Source organism: Oreochromis aureus, linkage group 3, assembly GCF_013358895.1.
Source record: "Oreochromis aureus strain Israel breed Guangdong linkage group 3, ZZ_aureus, whole genome shotgun sequence".
In the NCBI taxonomy this organism is placed as follows: domain Eukaryota; kingdom Metazoa; phylum Chordata; class Actinopteri; order Cichliformes; family Cichlidae; genus Oreochromis; species Oreochromis aureus.
This window is the reverse complement of record NC_052944.1, coordinates 78,146,295-78,165,844: the sequence shown is the minus strand read 5'-3', so window position 1 is coordinate 78,165,844 and position 19,550 is coordinate 78,146,295. Positions and strand designations below refer to the sequence as shown.

Sequence of the window (19,550 nt, the reverse complement as noted above, 5' to 3'; positions counted from 1 at the left end):
GGGATTTTATGACATGAACACAGCTCCTCAGTAAAAACTATGAACCAGCAGAGAGACTACACCCAGCACCATACACAGCCTCTCTGACACAGTACACCCTCGGGCAGGTGGTGTCCCCATAAACAGTCGTCTAAATGTCTGAGAAGCTCTGATTATTTACTATGTTCAAACAAACTGAGTGTCCACAAACGTCTGAGCTCACAGTGAGAGCTGCTGGCACAGTTTGGAGGTGTTCTGCCCCCTGCTGGACACACAGAGCTACAACATGAGGATCAGAGTAGGCTGGTGCTGCTTCACCTTTAGCTACATGAAGGAGGTCAAAATATTTAAAAACAGAGATTGTTTTTAAACATGTAAAGGGGGAAATCCTGACGAACCAATCCACAACCAGAAAAGAAGACTAACTCTGTGCTGCTCCAATCAGGCGTCAGCTCTGTCAGTGTACAGAGTGAGTGTGTAAAGTCACAGAGTAGCTGGTTTTAAATGTATCTATAAAGTTTATTTACATTTTATTTAGGCTTCCAAAAACAGTCCAAGTTTATTTCTTTGGACTTTTTTCACTTAGTGCCACCTGGAGGACAGTCAGCTCCCTGCAGCACCACAATCAGTCGCAGCACCTCAGACAAACATTTGTTACACAGCAGCCGTCTTCACACCGACTGAGCTCCATCACAGCTTCAGAGCTCAGATTGCTAAAGTCCAAAGTTTATTTCCTCTCAGGTTTATTACTTTCAGTAAAAGAACTAAACTCCCTAAAAACTTCACAAATGATGCTTTAATGTCACCAGAAGAAAGAAAAATGAATCCCTGTAAATAATTCAACAGGTCTCATATTAGAACCACTTTAACTAAAACTCTGTAGCCGGTCACTGTGGTTTGTCCCAGCAGCTCTTAGGAAACAAACTGCTAACTTCAGTGTTAGCACACACTGTTAGTAAACTATGCAACACAGAATTCAGGTTTCAGTTGTGTTAAGTTGTGAAGTTGTGATGAAAATTTTCTTACTGACACAGGTAGGATGGTCAGGCGTCCTCTGTTCCTTCACCGTTCATGAACTGTCACTTATAAAATGCTGCCAAACATCAACTACACTCAATAACTAAACGTGTGCAGGTTAAAGTGATGGACGCCCAGATCTGCACTCCAAATAAAAACAGACTAAAGGTGTTTCCTTCAGAAACAAAGACAATATTTACAAAGATCTCACAGGTAAATTGTGAGCGATTACAGCAGCATCTCATCCTGACTAACAGCTTTTAGATGCAGGGAGAGCGTCGTGGTTCAGAGGTGCTTCAGCAGATGATGAAGGCCTGTTGCATTGTGTAGTGCTGTGGATGCCATGATGGTTGACTGGGTCTGGTTCTACTGAACTCAGAAACACTTCTGAGGTATTTACACCTGAAGCCTCATTTAATGTGAGTCAGAAACAAACGGCTCACCTGTGATTAATGGATGTTTCCCTGCATTTATATTTCCACACAGTTTATTTCTTACAGCAGGAAAACTGAACAGAATGTATGTAAGAGGTTAGAGTGAGGATGACGTCACTTAATACAGAAAATACATGTTTTTCTGTTTTGATGATGAAGGACTTCTTTAGCTCTGTAAACAGCTACACTTGAGAGGACAGAGGTGATTTCATGGATCAATAACAATGTGTTTATCAGCTTTCATCATCGCAGTGCAGACATGACGTCAGATCTATCAAAGTGAAGGCCGTCTATCTGATGACGTCACAGAGTCGTTCTGTCCAATAAAGGATCTCAGATCAGCTGCTGCCATCTTGTGGCCACAGTTGGTTACTGTCTCTGAAAGTTGTGTCATGTTTCCTGTTTTCCTGTTAACAAAGGCTGGAGCTCATCATGCTGAGAGGGGAGCAGCATTTTTTGGCTCTTCACACATTTTCATTATATTCTGATGATCCTGGATGGAGACAAACTACAGATAAGTGCGTTCAGCCCAACTAGTTTATCTCATTACAGCAGTTTGATGTTTCCCTTTGAATCCCCCTGAAGATACTGACAGTGAAGCACGTACATAATAGAAAGAAAGAAAGTGTACTTTATTGATCCCCGTGGGGAAATTCCTCTCTGCATTTAACCCATTCACTCAGTGAAGCAGTGGGCAGCCATTGGGCGCCCGGGGAGCAGTGTGTAGGGACGGTACCTTGCTCAGGGGTACCTCAGGGTAGCTGTTCAGCAGAATTGAACCCCCGAACCTTCCGATCATGGGGCCACCACTCTACCTACTGAGCTATCCCTGCCCCCATACTACCCCATAATACTCCAGCCTTTCAACTCTGATCTTATTTAGTTCTATTAATACACTGAAATCTCATTTGTGTCATGAAGAAAGTCTTTAATCAAACAGAATTCAAAGATCAGAAACATTTCATATATGGAGTTAAACATGAATCATTGTTTCAACAATATATTTATTGTTGTCATAAACAGACAAGAAGACAACAACAAACTGCTCCTCCCATTCAACACATGTCAGTCCATATCCCAGCAAACTAAATCATCTCCATTTACACACATCAAATAGAAACATGAATCACTTGTAATGATTAGAAACTTGATAGAATTTCAAATCTAGTTTGGGGAGTCATTCAGTGAGAAACAGTGAAATGATTTTCCATGTGAAAAGGTGGACAGCAGAAACAGAAAGAAACAGTGAGAACTAAAAGAGAAACAAAGAGCTTTGGAACAACGAGGCAGCAGGAGGACAGCTGCAGTTTAACAGCTTCAATTCACTGACAGGAAACAACATTAGAAATATCATCATCCTCAACTCATCTGCTCCACTGACACTGACACCAACAACGGACACACCTTCACTTTACCCTCAGTGTGAATATATGGAAACATCCTGTGAGTGAAAGTATGTGTGAAGGTGTGTATGTGTGTGTTAGTATCAGGATCAGAGAACGTCAGCTTTCCTCTGTCTCAAAACTGGTGTGTGAAAGTGAAAGAGGCCATCTATGTCCACTGTGAGCGACCATCTTTGAACAGAGGCGGTGGTTTACGACACCAACTGTCTGCCATCTATAATCCAGTTTTGAGTTCCCTCCCCAGACGCCTTAACGCCCACTCACATCCTGGGCCATCTGACCTCAGGAATTCACATGACAAGGTGGGGCCAGGTTTCACAATGAGCTCACCCGAAACCCTGGCTGATTAGGTCCCACACCCGCTTTCACACCTTGGCTCATGTGATTAGAGGATCATCAGGGGGTCCTTTGTCCCTCTTTGGGGGGATACTCCCACTGGGTTTAAATCTGGGACTCTCGGCCATTTGACCTTAGAACTGAAGAAGCTTCTGGGATGAGAGGTGAAACGTCTTCAAGCAACTTAAAGAAGTCCAGACGCTTTTCTTTCCAAACTCCTTTGACTACGATGACCTGGATGACTGAGAACCTTCACAGACTTTATTACTAAACATTTAAATGACTTTTACCAATCAATTAACTAAATGCTACACATCTGGTATATCCACATAAAACAAAGTTAAAATGGATTCCAAATAAAAAAATCCAGTAGTTTACCCTTGTTTTTGCTTGCTGCAGAGACAGTGAGCTGCCTTAGTGGATCTTAGCTTCCTGTTGTGCGATTCTGCCATCTGTGTCCTCCTCTTAACCATACTGAGTTCCTCACTGCTTGGTTTTCTCACTGCTACTTTCATCCGCACCACAGAGGTGACTGTTTTAATTACTGAGCGAGAATTTCCTGCCATAGAGAGGTTCTAACAGTAAATCCTGTACGCTTACACAGTCTCCATTTTACTGTGAAATTATTTCTCACACGACTGTCATTGCTGTTCCTCAGATCAGACTGACAGTACTTTGTACTTCAAGAGCATGTATTCTGAAATTATTAATATTTTGGAGATGTTTTTTGTACCTTCATTAAATGTAGTCCACTAAACTTATTTAAACAAGACGCCGAATGACCCCGTCAGCTGTTTCTGAAACGTTTAGGTGGGAAAATCACTTAGTTTTCACAGAAAGATCTGATCTGATTGGCTGGTCTCAGCATCACTAAAATGGGGAGAGCATGATTGGTATATTATTAGGGTTCAGCTGCCCTCCCAGCCTCCTTGGTACTGCCCCCTGAGCTCGCTGGACAAGATTGGTTCATGGATCAAGATTAGAATGAGATGTTCTCATTACTCACTGAGTGATGCCACTGACCAGCCAATCAGTGGCATTCAATCTGATGACCTCACATTTTAGTAGCTTTTACCAGGTACTATGACCTAATGGAAAACCCTAAAAACTTTGGCGCATCGTGACAAGTGAATAGGTGCTAATGGAAAAGTGGCTTAAGAGCTTTATTGAGCCACTATTAATCATGTGACTCATCACCTCAGCCTAGGTGTATAAAAGGGAGTGGGCCTTGTCATGTGACCTATTGAGGTCAACTGAGACAAAATGTGAGTGTAGCACTTACGTGGAGTTGTATACAGAACCAATGGATAACTACCAAGGTAATGAGTAATTTGGGCTAGTATCAGAAGATAAAGAACGACTCTTAGAGCTCTAGTACATGAATGGCAGAAAAACCAGACAAACACAGTGGTGTGGCTTAAAAGTGCTTTAGTGATTTTAAGCCTTTTAAAAGGAATTTGTAAACAACACAGTATTTCAACAGGTTTTAACAGAACTTCCAGTATAAAAATTTCCCCCAAAGTAGCAAAACAATAGAATAAAATAAAATTGTGCACAAGTAAAAGTATTAGTCTTTTTTAAGTCCAAATGGTACCGGTGGGGCCCATGAAAACGGGTGTATTGCAATAGAGTCCGTCCAATGGTAAGAGTGTGTGTGATTGTCTATCCTACCGTACTACTTGTACAGTAGAGGATTGTAGTCCATCAATGTGCAAATGAGTGTGCTTGTGTATGTATATCGTCTCCTAGGATCTTGGGTTGGCTCGCCATCCAGTGAACACTGGAACACTCTGGGTTCTGGAATCGCTGACCTGGTCTTTGGATTCGTCCCATATAAAAAACCTGACCTATAAACAATGGCCAAATATATGTCACGAACAATTTAGGAATAACTCTCACAAATTAAACTAAAGTAGTGTCACAGTGCAGTAACTACTATTCAGATCAGCTATCATCAATTCAATCATCATCAGTTCAATCATGTTGTACAACATTAAAATATCACAGACATATTAAAATATCAAGTTTCAAAGTATCAATATCCAAAATTTCACAGTATCAAGGTTCAATACTTGTTAATAACCTGCAGTAACATTAAAGATTATCTACAAGGTTTCAAACATTCAGGAATTATATAATTCACTTTCATTGTAAACATTAATTACATTCATCAGAATAAACTCACTGTACATATATATCTAATCACAAATAAATAAGTATATTACCCCTTTTAAGAAATGGAATAATATGCAAATGCTTATCAGAAATTGAACAAAGTGCAAACAATCAGGTTCAATAACATGTAAACACAAGGACTCAGTCCACAAATAGGAGTATTAAAATAGACGTGCTTAATCCCGCTTGTACCATAGGCCTACTAGTACAAGTGGAAGTACACTAAAAATTACCTCCAAGTATTCAATACTGAGTATCGTAAAACAACTGATTGACATCAAAATTAAACAGGAAGCAGGATAAAGTCTGCTTACAATTATCTCTCATGAAGTTATTTTTTAGCTGCTTTAACCATTTACAGCGTTTCACATGTTAAATGACTTAGTTAACGATCTAACTAACATAGCAGTGCATTTCAGAGACATCCAACAACTGTACCCACACTCCACACATCACGTGTCTGATTAGCCACATTTAGCTTACCGCCGTCGAGTGTATGCTCAGCATTTACGTGAAGCCACAGCTCAGTAAACCTTCCGGTTTCGCTCTGCCCTCTACGACAACAAGTGCAAAACCATATTTTGTGAAAAATATCAGTTTAGATGGTATTTTTTAATTCGTTAGATGTTAATTTCACCAGCTTACCGATAGCAAAGTTTTAGTCCGCCTGCTCTGTTCGGCTGTAGAAGCAAGAGACTGCAAACTTGGGAGCTGGCACTAAGGAGGGACAAGAGCTGCCTAGAGCTTCACCGATTGGCTGACATGCGAGGAGTGGAGTAAAACAATAGGCTCTCATCAGAGCTCATCAACCCTCTGAGAAAACTTAACCCTTGTTTGACCAGAGCATATCATATATAATCTGCGTCCCTTCCATGTTTAAATAAATATTTTGATCTCGTTTCACTTTCATTAAACAAGGACAGTAAGAACAGGAACAATGAACATAAAATGTTTTACTTTTTCTTCTCTTTTGTTTGAGATGATTTTAGGAACTGGGTTACATGAGTCAGTGTCAAGGTGTCTGGGAAGAAATAACACAACCTTTATTCGTTGAGTTTTGCCCTTGAATTTTATTCCCAGCGTCACTATGGGATATTTATATAAGTCCTCATTCACACACCTAACCTCTGCTCTGCAGCATGGGCTCCACTGTTGATGGACCTGGAGCTCTGTAAACCAGCTGACTTCCCACTGCCAGCTGACTACAACCCTTGGCCTCCTTTGGAGCATGGCTAGGTGGTCCACCTCCTGGCTCGGCGTCAGTGGCAGTGGACCCACCATGTGTCTCGGGAATCCCTCTATGGAATGCTTGATTGAGGCCAGCCTGAAGCCACCTAGCTGCAGTGTTGTGCAGCTGTCTGATATAGGCATAGGGTCAATCCCTCAGCCTCATTTGGTCACTCTGGAAGCAGCATCATTGGTCCTGTGGTTTGAACCCAAGCCAGTTGTCCAATATCACCTAGCGGACATCCATAGCGCTGGCCCTTTCACTGCAGGGAAGGTTAAACGCCACCCTTTGGTGACAGATTCTTTGAATCTTACCTTGCTTGAAGATTTTGTAAATAGTTCTATGTTTACTGTAAATAAACTTACTAAACCTATTTTCTGTGGCATGCCTATTGACTATGACAAAACAACTCTGTTCAATTCATTAATATCAGGCATCTATAATAAACCAAAACAAGTGATTATTTTATACACTACCAGTCAAAGGTTTGGACACACCTTTTGTTTTGATGGTTTTGTTTTTTATTACTACTTTCTACATTGTAGATACAAACTGAAGACATCAAATATATGAAGCAAGATAAATAGAACTATGTAGCAAAGAAAATTTGTTAAATAACTCTAAATATGTTTTATATTTTAGATTCCTTAAAGTGCTGCAATCCCTTGGCCTTCTCTCAGTGAGCTTTATGATGGAGTTACCTGAAATGGTTTTAACTTCACAGGTGTGCCTGTTAGGGTTCATTTGTGGAATTTCTTTCTCCTACACCAAGAAAAGGAAGACCAAGAGTCACCTCTGCTGCTGAGGATGAATTCATTCGAGTCACAAGTTCGCAGCACCTCAGATTAGACCCCAGACAAATGCCACACAGAGTTCCAGTAGTAGACATATCTCTACACTAACTGTTCAGAGGAGTCTGTGTGAATCGGGCCTTTATGGACAAATAGCTGCTAAGAAACCACAACTAAGGAAAACAATGAGCAGAACAGATTTTTGGGGGCAAAGAAACACAAGGAATAGACATTAGCCCAGTGGAAATCTGTGCTTTGGTCTGATAATTCCAAATTTCAGATGTTTGGTTCCACCTGCCATATCTTTGTGCGATGCAGAAACGGTGAACGGATGGTCTCTACATGTATGGTTCCCACCGTGAAGCATGTTGGAGGAGGTGTGTAAGGGCTACCTGTTCAATAAGGATAGTGATGGAGTGCTGCACCAGATGGCCTGGCCTCCACATTCACTTGACCTAAACCCAACTGAGATGGTTTAGGGTGAGATAGACTGCAGAGTGAAGGCAAGAGGGCCAACAAGAGCTCAGCACCTGTGGGAAATCCTTTAAGACTGTTGGAAAACCAATTCAGGTGACTACCTCATGAAGCTTATCGAGAGAATGCTAAGAGTTTGCAAAGCAGTAAACAAAGCAAGTGATAATCTAAAATGTCTTTCAAATAAAGAAAAAAAAAACTATTAAATAAGAAGGTGAGTCCAAACTGTTGACTGGTAGTGTACACTATGAAGTAACATTGTTCTAATGGTAAATAATGATTCATATTCAGCACAATGCTGTCTTTCAAGTTGGATGGGTTATTCTGAGCTGGCAATCAGATACAGATCATTCTGTGAACACTCTTGTGGGAAAGTATATTTCCCACACATGAGCGCCTGAGAACCAATAGGGGGTCATTCAGCTTTTTGTTTGAGTAATGACTGCAGTTGAAGCATGAAAAATCTTATCTTCATACTATACATGTTTTAAGAGTCACCGTCCCTTGAGGTTCACAAGGGGTTTGGCTGTTAGTCTGTACTGATAAACAGTGATAACATCAGAGTCATGTGATGCCCAAATGTAAACATGCTGCTGCAATGCAGGTGCCTTGTTTAACATTCACTGTAGTATTCATTTTGTTAGCTTGAAACATCAGCTTGTTCAGTGAATAAACAGATAATTGAAGAGCTTTAAGACCAAATCTGCTCTGATTAAGGCAGAGCAGAGGTAGGACAGTCATGCACACTAAGAAATGATTTCACAGGAACAGTGTGACTGTGCATACAGGATATACTGTCAGAGCCTGAATGATCTTCTCTGAAGCAGGAAACTCTCACTCAGTAAATAAAGAAGTCACTGCTGCTGTGCTCCATGTATTACGACGATACTGGATTAATTTATCATATTGTACCCTAAAACACATTTTTCCTAAAGCTGACGAAAGGAAACAAGTGACAAAAACCTAAGAAGGGAGGAACTTGGAGGAGGACACAGAAGGCAGAATCACACAACAACAAGAAGTGAACCTCCACCAAGGCAGCTCACGCTTATGATTTACTTTTAAGTGAACAATTTTGTGTATTTTATATACAGCCGAACTGGAACAATTCACATTTTCCATTTGACACATTTTTGAAACCCACATGAAATCCCCATGAGAAAAACACGTGAGAACAAGTTTATTAATCCTGCAGAGAAACTACATGAAGCAACGGGCCAATTTTATTATTTTTCTGATATATAGAGGTATGTACGGTGGCCCTGAGAGGCCAAACGGACTGCAACTTCAGAAAACACTTGCAAAAAGAAAAATGCTGCAAAAAGGAAAACGCTGCAAACACAAAAACGCTGCACTGCAACTTCAAGAAAAACGCTGCACTGCAAGAGAGGCCAAACGGACTGCAACTTCAGAAAACACTTGCAAAAAGAAAAATGCTGCAAAAAGGAAAACGCTGCAAAAACAAAAACGCTGCACTGCAACTTCAAGACAAACGCTGCACTGCAACTTCAGAAAACACCTGCAAAAAGAAAAATGCTGCAAAAAGAAAAACGCTGCAAAAAGAAAAAATGCTGCAAAAAGAAAAAATGCTGCAAAAAGAAAAACGCTGCAAAAGCACACAAAGCACAACGGAAATAGGAAAAGACACAACGGAAATAGGAAAAGACACAACGGAAATAGGAAAAGACACAACGGAAATGTTCCTGGGGAGACAATAACCCGACGGACCATTTGCACGAACCAAAACATGCTAGCCAGTGCGCTGGGACTGCGAGACACTTCAAAGAAGTGGAGGAGAGGTAAATGTGTTTTAATCTCATGATTCTAATAATACTACAGATATACAGATAGGTGGTATTCAGAATACAGTTACTTTGTTGAAATAAATAGATTACACATCATTCTTTTCCTATTTCGTATGTTAGGTTATGCCCTCTCTATTTTTTTTTAATTCCACTCTGGTGGAAACCCAAACAAAACACGCATTAAGAGGCTCTAATCCCTGTGTCTCAGTTTCATGCCCATGCCACCTCTACTTGCGGCAGTATAATGACATGACAAAATATGTTCAATAATTATTGTTCAAAAATTATTTAATATGAAGGCAATAGGCAGAGTGTTACAGGCATAGCGATAAAGAATGTGCCCTCATGGGCAGTGTAGTCTGTGCTGCAGGGAGAATGGACTGCCATACACGTTAAGTTTCTGTGAGCGAGGGAGGAGAAAAGGAAAGTGGAAAAGTATGAGTTCTCACGTAGCAGAAAAGGGAGATGGAAGCATGTAAATATAATAATAACCACTGCAGCCAAAAACAGTGCCTGACGAGTCCAGATGTAAGTACACTGTTTAGACTCGACTGTACACTGTGTTCGTGTTTTCCTCCGAAACAATAAGTTCGGTTGGAGCAGGCTTTCAACGCCTCTCTCTGTCTCTCGCTAGCAAAGTTGACCAAAACTGTAAAGCTAGTTACAGGTGCGAGCCAGACACTGAACCCGACGTATTAGCCAGAGGTCCCTTTACAACAGTTCGGAGCTGCGGATATATATATATATATATATATATATATATATATATATATATATATATATATATATATATGTGTATATATATATATATTGCTAAAATCATACAACTCATGTTTTTCAGGTTAAGATGTATTGTCCATTCTGTGGATTCCAGTTTGAGAACTTGACAAAATTTTGCTGTTCCTGTGGAAAAGACATAAGTTTTGTACCAGCTAAAGATGCTTCCACAGAACAAGAACACTCAAGAGGTAATTTTTTCTGAACTTCCTGCTATTGTAACTCGTTCTATACGGAAAAAAACTTAAAAGGGTAAGATTTGTTCAGGTGTTTGTAATTTACAGATAGTGTCATAAATGAAAAAAAAAAAAAAAGGAAAATTATAGACATCAGGTGTCATGTGACTAATAAATCTGCATTTCTGAAAGCAAAGACATTTTTCTGCTGGATGTGACTGTGGGGAAGACGTAGATTTTTTTGTGCATTATGTTCATAAGTTTTTTGAATAATTACTTTTTCATGTTTGCTTTTGAATTATAAACAACGATAGACCAATAAAGAGTCTCTCTGTCTTTCACCCTTTTTTCCTGTTCAGCCAAGACAGTTGTTCAGCAGTTCTTCAAGTACCGTGAAGGTAAAGAGGCAGAAAGGAGGATGTTCTCAAAATCCAAAAAGAAATCAATGAAAACAGTGAAGGTATAAATAAAAAGTTTTTTAAATGTTAATCTGTTGTCTGACAACACTTTTCTAATATGTGACCACTTTTTTTTCCTAAAATGTAATCTAGATTTCTGTTGGGATCATGAACAAACAAAAGACTGGCATGAGACCCATAAGAGGGAAATCACTACCATTACATGTTGACCCAAGCTGGTCATCTGAGAGGCTGTTGGGTGCTGCCATTAAAAACTGAAAGATTTCAACCAAGATATGAAAGATGTAGAATACATCCTGCTCTACCCTGATGGCTCTCAAATAAAAAATATTCCAGGAACTGACACACCCTTTACGATTGAACTCTACAAAGAGGCCGTTGGCAAGTCTTACCAAAGAATTACACTATTTGTCTGCACACTTGAGGACTTTTTGTCAGAATGTGAGTTAAATAGAATTGCCATTAATTCTTTTTTATAGTCATATTGTTAAAGAATCTTGTGATTACTGTGTTGAAGATTTTAACCAAAGTATTTCATACGTTCCCACAGATGTTAGTGCTTCAGAAGATGAGGAGGATGATGAAGTTATCGTTAGGGTACCACCCGTTCGTCACCCTCTCTGACACAGTGGTATGTAAATCTCAAGGATTCATTAGTTCGAGATGTTAGTGCTCTCAGTTCCGGCATAATGCATTCAATGTCTGAATATAAGACTAATATCATTCTATCGTTGTATATATAGTGGTAAGAATCTGAGCAGCCATAATCAACGAGTTTGGTGTTTGATGATTTTATCTGACAGCTTTGGTCAAGTCCAGAAAGCAGTACACCAGAGCCTATACATCGGTAAGTTGGCTACCTTCTAGCACATTGATCTGGCCTCTGTGGCAGGTATATAAACATCTAATGTTCTTAACACTTTAATGTTAGTATTCGATGGCCACAAAAGCATGTTATGTTTTATAACATTTTCTTTTTATCATTGGATCTATATTTTATAGGTCACCTTCAATATCCCAAACATCTGATGTGCAAGTACATAATACTCTTTTGTATAACAATGTTGCATATTTAATTGTTAAGTTTCATTTGCATGCCATTATATCTGCAGTTGTTATGGTATTGTGTTTGTGTTTATGCTGAAGGTTCAGTGTGGTACAGAATCTCAAATGGCATCCACATCAGGAGAACATACTACAAGTTACAGGTTAGTCTGACATTATAAAATTACATGATTTCCCCTAGGGATCAATGAAGCATTATGATTCTGATTGTGATTCTAAAATTTTAAAAATATAAAATGATATATCTTGTAAATAATTATAAAGTAATAAGCTCAGTGAAACCGTTTTTTTTGTTGTTGTTGTTGTTGTTGTTTTTTTTTTTAATTCTAGAGGTTCTCTATCTAATCCATAACTTGAGCAAATTCAGTCACTGTGAAGTACTTCAGACCCAACCCAGCCAAATGTAGAGCCAGAATTACTATTACATAAAATGTATTTTAATCTTCCGTTTTACTCTTCTTTCACAGTATCTATACCAATATCTATGCACCTGTCGTTATTGACAGCAGTTCTTCAGATGCTGAGGGAGAGGAGTTGCAAAAGGAAAACTGGTAACTTTCATATCTTGAATAAGAACAATAAACCCATAGTGTGTGACTTGCAGTTAACCTATTTATAAAATATTTCTTTACTATAAATAGTGCTGGTTACTGCTGCTATTTTTGATCCTAACCTTTACAGGAGCAAACATAGCTTAACTGTTCCTGTGAAGTTATTCTGCTGATGATTGTATTAAGAAAAAAAAAAGATTCTTAAAATTATTTGGTTGCTGATGATTGTTCTTCATATTACTATTTTGCTTTTTCAAATTAATTAACAGAAAAAGGCCAATTGATAAAGCAAGAAAAGTTACTTAAAAGATATTAAACAAAAAAAATACATAAAGTGTAAATAGTGTAAATATTTTGTTGCTTTTCACTGACTCATTCTACAGTGATGAACCTGATGGATTGACGGCTGCAGATGTCATCTCAAATCTGGCTCTGAAGATCAACAAAACCTCCTGTAGCAGATTCAACATTAACAGAGCCAATGTCTGGGATGGTGCCTACCGAGGCTTCAGAAGGTCTTCATATAGTCCCAACTCTGGCATGATGGTGAAATTCTCTGATGACGTGGGGCTGGCTGAAGAGGCAATAGACACAGGTGGGCCTACTCGAGAATTTCTCACCCTTTTGATGGAAGCCATAGGACGAGAAGAATATTCGAAGGAAAAGACTATGCCAAATATCTCACATTTCATAGTAAAGGTATCTATTTTTTTCACATTTTTTCCATGGTCAAAATTACTTTATTATAATGTAATGTCTTTATCTTTAGCTGCAGATGAAAATGAATATTTCTACACTGGAAGAATGATTGCAGTTTCCATTGTCCATGGTGGTCCAGGGCCATGTTGTTTATCTCCAAACTTCTTTATGTACCTTGTTGGAAAAGACAAGACATTCGAGGCACCAATTGATGATATAACAGATGAAGAAATCAAGAAGGCTCTACTAGAGGTAAATTTGTGATGTTATGATTATGACAAACGCCAATAAATGCAAATTTTTAGTTTTAGTTATCCACTTAACATAATCTTGGTAACTAACTGATGCCTGAAATGATTACTGATTGTGTAATCCAAGACTGTGTTAAATTGCACATTAATAGACAGCATGCGAAGGATGTCACTTGTGCATGTGTGTATGTGTGTGTGTAATATATATTTTTCTCTTTAGATAAAGAATGCAACATCTCTAAGTGAGCTCCGAGTAATCACAGAAAAACACTCAAGCATGCTCCAGACAGCAGGATGCTATCGATTCATGAGGACACTGGAGGATAAGAAGAAGGTAGTAGCGGATTACATTCAGTGGTACTTCATCTACCGAAACCATCTTTCCATCCAAAGGTATAGAATTCAGACTATTATGTGCCCATTTAACAAAATCTTTTCAGAAGAATAAATTGTTAGTTTTTTTTTATTCCGTGAAATTTAAAGGACGGAAAAATATATTCTAAATGCAAGACCTTTTTCAGGAGGACTTCTTTTTGTAGCAGGATGAGTATCTTAGCTAGATAAGAATGTTGGTTACTTTCTTAACACAGTAATTTCGGATGTGAAGTTTTGCTTTCTTGCACAAATAACATTAAACATTTTATTAAAAATTAGACTGTTTTCTAGTTTCAGAGAGGGTCTAGCAACACTGGATTTTCTAAACGCCCTGGAACAGCATCCTTCACTCTTCTTCTCATTCATGTGCTACACTGAGACCAGGCTGACAGCTGATCTTCTGGAGAACATCTTTCATGTGCAATTTGGTCCACCTGGCAGCTCTAGGCGTCAAGAGGAGACAAGAGTAATAAGCTACTGGCAAGACTATCTGCTTTCTGTAGAAGGTATTAAATTTGGTTGGAAATGTTGAAATGAGTACATTTATGTCAGCAAAGTGTAATGGCCCCTTTTTCCTGTTTAATATCATTAGAAATAACTTTTATTCTCTTTACATTTTCAGAGAGAAATGGAAGTCTGTCTCTTGAAGACATTCTTATGTTTGCAACTGGACTGAGGGAAATTCCTCCTGCAGCAATTCAGCCAAAGCCACGGCTTCTTTTCCAGACCACTTCACGCTTCCCTGTAGCAGATGTCTGTGCAAATACTATCAAGATCCCAGTGTTACACAGTTATGAGGACTTCAAGAAGCCATGGATTATGGCATCCAGAACTCTCCTGGGTTTGGGCTTCCCTAAGGTCCAAGTCCTTTTGCTTTTAAGACACATTTATGGTTTTAGTAAACATTTGAAGTTTGTGATTTTAAAATCTGAAAATTTTGTTTCTAATAATTTCTGTAAATCACATAAAGTTTAATGCATCGCAGAAAGTTCAATCAGGTTTTGGAATTTCAAAAGCATAATATCATAGTGGGACAATTGAAAAAGTTAGACATATTTCACTGTGTTAAGAAATTGCGAAAGTAACAAAATAAAACATTTCTGAAGTATTCTAATGTACTGAGACACGCTAGTATAATAACACAGGGAAAAAAATCTGATAAATTCAGTTAAAAGGCTTTATTTAATCAAACACTTTGATTCCATTTTTTGTAAGATATGCAAGTTGTTCTTTGAGTTAAAAAAAACCCCACATAATTACAGGTATTGCAGAATGCTTTTGTAAACCTTTGTTTGTAAAACAGATCTCCAAATTAATCAACGTGTTTGTTACAGTACCTAATTAAAAGGAACAAGTTATTTTGTACAGTATGGTCTTTTGATTTCTTCAGGTAGAAAGTGTACACACTGTAAAGTTGATGATAGTGAAACTATTTATATAAAAACTATGGTACTATTTTTTTTACCTAAATGCTCATTAAAGTTGGTTTGTGACAATTAGTGTCAGTGGTAATTGTACCCACATCTAGCAGATGATTTTACATTGACTTCTAAAGTCCAGTCATATTTTTGAGTGTTATATAATTTTCAACTGCAGTAGTCCAGTTGACTGGTCGAGGGAGCTCACTCTGTCTTTCCAAGTTTGTGAAATGAACCTGGAGATTGTCGTCCCCACATAGACTGTACTGAGCAGGTAGAATGTCATCAAACTGGTGCAGGATTTCTTGAGGCACTTGGAATCCACACTGTCTTCCACCATACCTTAGGTCAGTCAGAAAAATGAACAAATTCAGTCACTTCTCCAGGTACTATCCTTCAAGGTTACAGCAAAAGCGCAAAGTCAATCTTATAATTAAAAGTCAGTTCTGGAAATTGTGATTTTAAAGAATCTTAATTATGCATATATCTACATTTGTCGTTTTTAGCCAAGATGTGATCCAAAGTTAAAATATGATTGTGTAACATGTTTTTTTGTTTTTTGGGGGGAAAAAAAATATAAAAATAAAACGTATGTGCATGAAGTCAGAGAACAGAACTAATGGCAAAACACAAGTGGCAGCTTTAATTTTTATTCAGCAAAAAGGTGAAAACAAAAAAACACACTATTCAATTGCTAAAGTGAGTAACAGTTAGTGTAAATTGTTAAACCTAAATGACATACTGCTTACTTAACTCAAGTGGTTAGGTCAAGAAAGAAAAGAGTGCACATAAGGGATGGACTGTTCCTGAACAATTATATAAATGAACAAAGGTGGAATAACAGCAAGCTGGACAGGTATCCTGCACATACAATACACTATACTGAGGAAGAAAAATTTTAGTAAAACTATGAAATAAAATACATGGACTAAATACATACCTATGAGGTAGGTGATACATGGCTTCTGGTTTACCAGATGGACAACAAGATTGGCGCACAGGTCGGATGGTGTGAGTGTTCCAGAGATCTCTGTACTCGTCAAGCTCTTTTTGCAAGACATTGAGGAAGACATATCGTAGAAGGCATTTATGTTCATGACTGCCGTTGAAAAGATGCCTCTCCCTCAGGTCACTGAAGAGTTCAATCCAGAACTGAGTTCTAATGGTGGAATGACAAGGCATATAAAATTTAATAACACAAGTAATTAACTGTAATTGTCCACTTTAAAAAAAGTTGTAATCTTAAGAATATTGAACTGTGCGCAATTTCGTTCAAAGAAAAGCTTATTCACATGTTCTGAAGTGTTTCATCAATGCACTGCAGGAAAAAAAAAGCAACTTCCCACAAATAACAAAATTTAACAAAATGATTAATCCTTCAGTTATTCCTGCATTTGGCGGCTGAACTTAAGAAAAGTTGTAATATACAGGTCTGTCCATATAAATGTACTATTTTGTTTCTACATGAACACTGAAGCTGTTATCACTTGTTAGATACCACACAGAAATCCAAAAGCTAGTGAAAACATCAGTATTTTTTTTTTTTGGCACACAACGTCGAAGAAATGTCTGAAACAAATGACCTCCTATAACAAATGGATTTCTGTCATGTTGGATCAGTGTTCTTATATTACTCCTATTACAGTTCTCAAATTTGAAGAATCCCTTGTTCTTTTATTTATATGACTCCCTACAGGTAAACTATTTGATCTAGATGTTAGTTTGGTACTACGTAGGCACACAAAATTGAATAAATTTTACTCATTTTTAAATAGATCAATCTTTACTGATGCCATTGCCTATAGGATTTATAATAATTTATCAAAATGTTGAATGTCAGTTTGTTTGTTGTTTTTCATAGTGCCTTTTTAGGACTTTTGTGGAATGTGTAAGTCGGATTTTCTTTCTGAGTGTGTCGTTTTAATAGAAACAAATGTCACTGGTATACCAAACCATTTATTATAGTTTTTGAAGCAGTCTTGCATCACATGATTAAAATGTGTAGGTGACTATGTTTTTGTTTGTGTGTTTGTGACTGTAATTTAATATTTGAGTATAAAACCCCATCCACAAGAAAAAGTATATCGCTGACCACGAAACACCTTCAGAACCATTCAATTTTAGTTTCAGAATATATTTTAAAAGCCATGTACCTTTGCTTTCTGAACGAAGACCACCAACTTTCAATCCGTTGATTTGTAGTTGAGGTGCCATACATATGACTGTGGGCTCCTGCAAGTTCATCTCCATGGTCTGATCTTAAAGCACAGTGAATGGCTGCCATTGTGCCATTTTCTGTGCCACAGTCTGTACGAAGGCATGCTGGAAGTTGACCAAACCGTGTCACGCACTCCATATAATATTTTGCAATAACACCTGGGTCATTATTTGAGCTGCCACAGTTGAGCCACATAACTTTCCTTGAAAATCCATCGACACATGCACTAATAGCAACACCAAAGGGTTTCAGCTTATCATATCCATCCACATGCCACACTTGATTTGGTCCTTCTGAAAAATATCCTCTTCGAACAAACCGGCGTTTACAGCGACGCTTAACACCATATGGATCTAGTCTTGAGAGTATGTGCATTACATCATTTCTTTTAACTGTTAGATTATACTTTTGTCGCAGTGTCTGACACATGGATCTGTAACCCAGAAGCTGACCTGAGCCTCTCAGTTCTTGTGTAACAGTGGAAATGACAATGTCAGTGGGAGTAAAGTCAGTCCTTCTAGTCATTCCAGCATCTTTTAGCCTCCTCTTTAATGTTCTCAGACTCATACAAATATTATGCTTGTTTTCAAGAAAGTCCAGGATCACTTCATATGTATGGCCCTCAGAGAAATACTTATTGATGATGTCTGTGACTGAGACTGAGCCCTAAGGTTGAAGAGAAAACGTGAAAAGATAATTACGACCGCAGGAATCCACAAATGCACTTAATAAGTGTTTTTAAAAAATACCACATCTGAAACAACTCTCAATAAACATGACTCAAGTATTTAATCTTCTTGATGTGTGCTTAAATAAAGGCCAGAAAGCTCAAAGAACATGGACCAGGATTCAGGACTTAGACCTCTATGCTGACAACTCAAAATGAGCAAAATTAGAGAAGTTAGAAGAATTTCATCACTGTGTACATATGCCCTATTGCTATAGACAAGTCATAAACAATTTTTTAAAAATATGCCATAGAACCGGTGGTAGGCTTAAACCAGAATACAGTTCTTAGTACCTACCAGTTCATGCCTTTGCGTTTTTAGAATTCTGATTTATCTTTGCATACAGAGTCTTTAACAATACAAAAACCTTAGAATAAGGAAATGAATATAGTACTTTTGGAATGGCACATGAATAATAATCCCCCCCCAAAAAAAAAAGTTTAACACGCACTACTGAAGCTACTGTGGTGTATATCAGTCGTTATGAAGCAATTAAAAGGTGAGCAATAAATACTAGAACTTAGGAAAGTGAAGTGCTTACCATTCTCTATAAAAGGTGCTAAAACTTGAATGTTAGTTCCACAGGACCCACAAAAAACTCCAATTTGCCCCACTAGCTGGATTCCACAATATGGACAATACATTGCCTGATGAAGACACAATGCCAAATTAAAACCTGAACACATTGACTGCAACACTCCTTAATGACTTTGACTTATTAGTATTTGTTCTCGAGTTTAAAAAAGCTTAATTTCTAAGGCTACATTAAACATTATCTTTGTTAGAATTATCTTTGAATGTATATTCCAGATATCTGTAGTATTATTAGAATCATGAGATTAAAACACATTTACCTCTCCTCCACTTCTTTGAAGTGTCTCGCAGATCCCAGCGCACTGGCTAGCATGTTTTGGTTCGTGCAACTGGTCCGTCGGTTTATTGTCTCCCCAGGAACATTTCCGTTGTGTCGTTTCCTGTTTCCGTTGTGTCTTTTCCTATTTCCGTTGTGTCTTTTCCTATTTCCGTTGTGTCTTTTCCTATTTCCGTTGTGCTTTGTGTGCTTTTGCAGCGTTTTTTCTTTTGCAGCATTTTTCTTTTGCAGCGCTTTTCTTTTGCAGCGTTTTCTTTTGCAGCATTTTTCTTTTGCAGGTGTTTTCTGAAGTTGCAGTGCAGTTTTTCTTGAAGTTGCAGTGCAGCGTTTTTTGTTTTGCAGCGTTTTCCTTTTGCAGCA

General features: G+C 38.2%; 2 protein-coding genes and 2 long non-coding RNA genes across 4 annotated transcripts; 2 read left to right on the top strand and 2 right to left on the bottom strand.

Moving 5' to 3' along the window:
- Positions 1-4,580: 4,580 nt before the first annotated feature.
- On the bottom strand, positions 4,581-6,162 carry LOC120438275. The gene is made up of 3 exons (XR_005611759.1): positions 5,990-6,162; positions 5,828-5,898; positions 4,581-5,016 (listed from the first exon to the last, which is right to left on the bottom strand). It is a non-coding gene; the product is annotated as an uncharacterized LOC120438275 (long non-coding RNA).
- A 3,317-nt stretch (positions 6,163-9,479) lies between these two features.
- On the top strand, positions 9,480-11,262 carry LOC116321528. Its single transcript, XR_005611753.1, has 4 exons — positions 9,480-9,636; positions 10,484-10,610; positions 10,955-11,055; positions 11,147-11,262. It is a non-coding gene; the product is annotated as an uncharacterized LOC116321528 (long non-coding RNA).
- A 373-nt stretch (positions 11,263-11,635) lies between these two features.
- On the top strand, positions 11,636-15,300 carry LOC116313817 (G2/M phase-specific E3 ubiquitin-protein ligase-like). The gene is made up of 11 exons (XM_039602334.1): positions 11,636-11,645; positions 11,818-11,861; positions 12,017-12,050; positions 12,161-12,222; positions 12,547-12,630; positions 13,014-13,225; positions 13,400-13,581; positions 13,801-13,973; positions 14,247-14,461; positions 14,578-14,813; positions 15,259-15,300. The coding sequence occupies exons 4-11, from the start codon at positions 12,185-12,187 to the stop codon at positions 15,298-15,300; spliced, it is 1,182 nt and encodes a 393-aa protein (XP_039458268.1). The 5' UTR covers positions 11,636-11,645; positions 11,818-11,861; positions 12,017-12,050; positions 12,161-12,184.
- Positions 15,301-15,382: 82 nt separating this feature from the next.
- On the bottom strand, positions 15,383-18,246 carry LOC120438232. The gene is made up of 3 exons (XM_039608671.1): positions 17,527-18,246; positions 16,314-16,532; positions 15,383-15,715 (listed from the first exon to the last, which is right to left on the bottom strand). The coding sequence occupies exons 1-3, from the start codon at positions 18,156-18,158 to the stop codon at positions 15,505-15,507; spliced, it is 1,062 nt and encodes a 353-aa protein (XP_039464605.1). The 5' UTR covers positions 18,159-18,246; the 3' UTR covers positions 15,383-15,504.
- Positions 18,247-19,550: the final 1,304 nt, after the last annotated feature.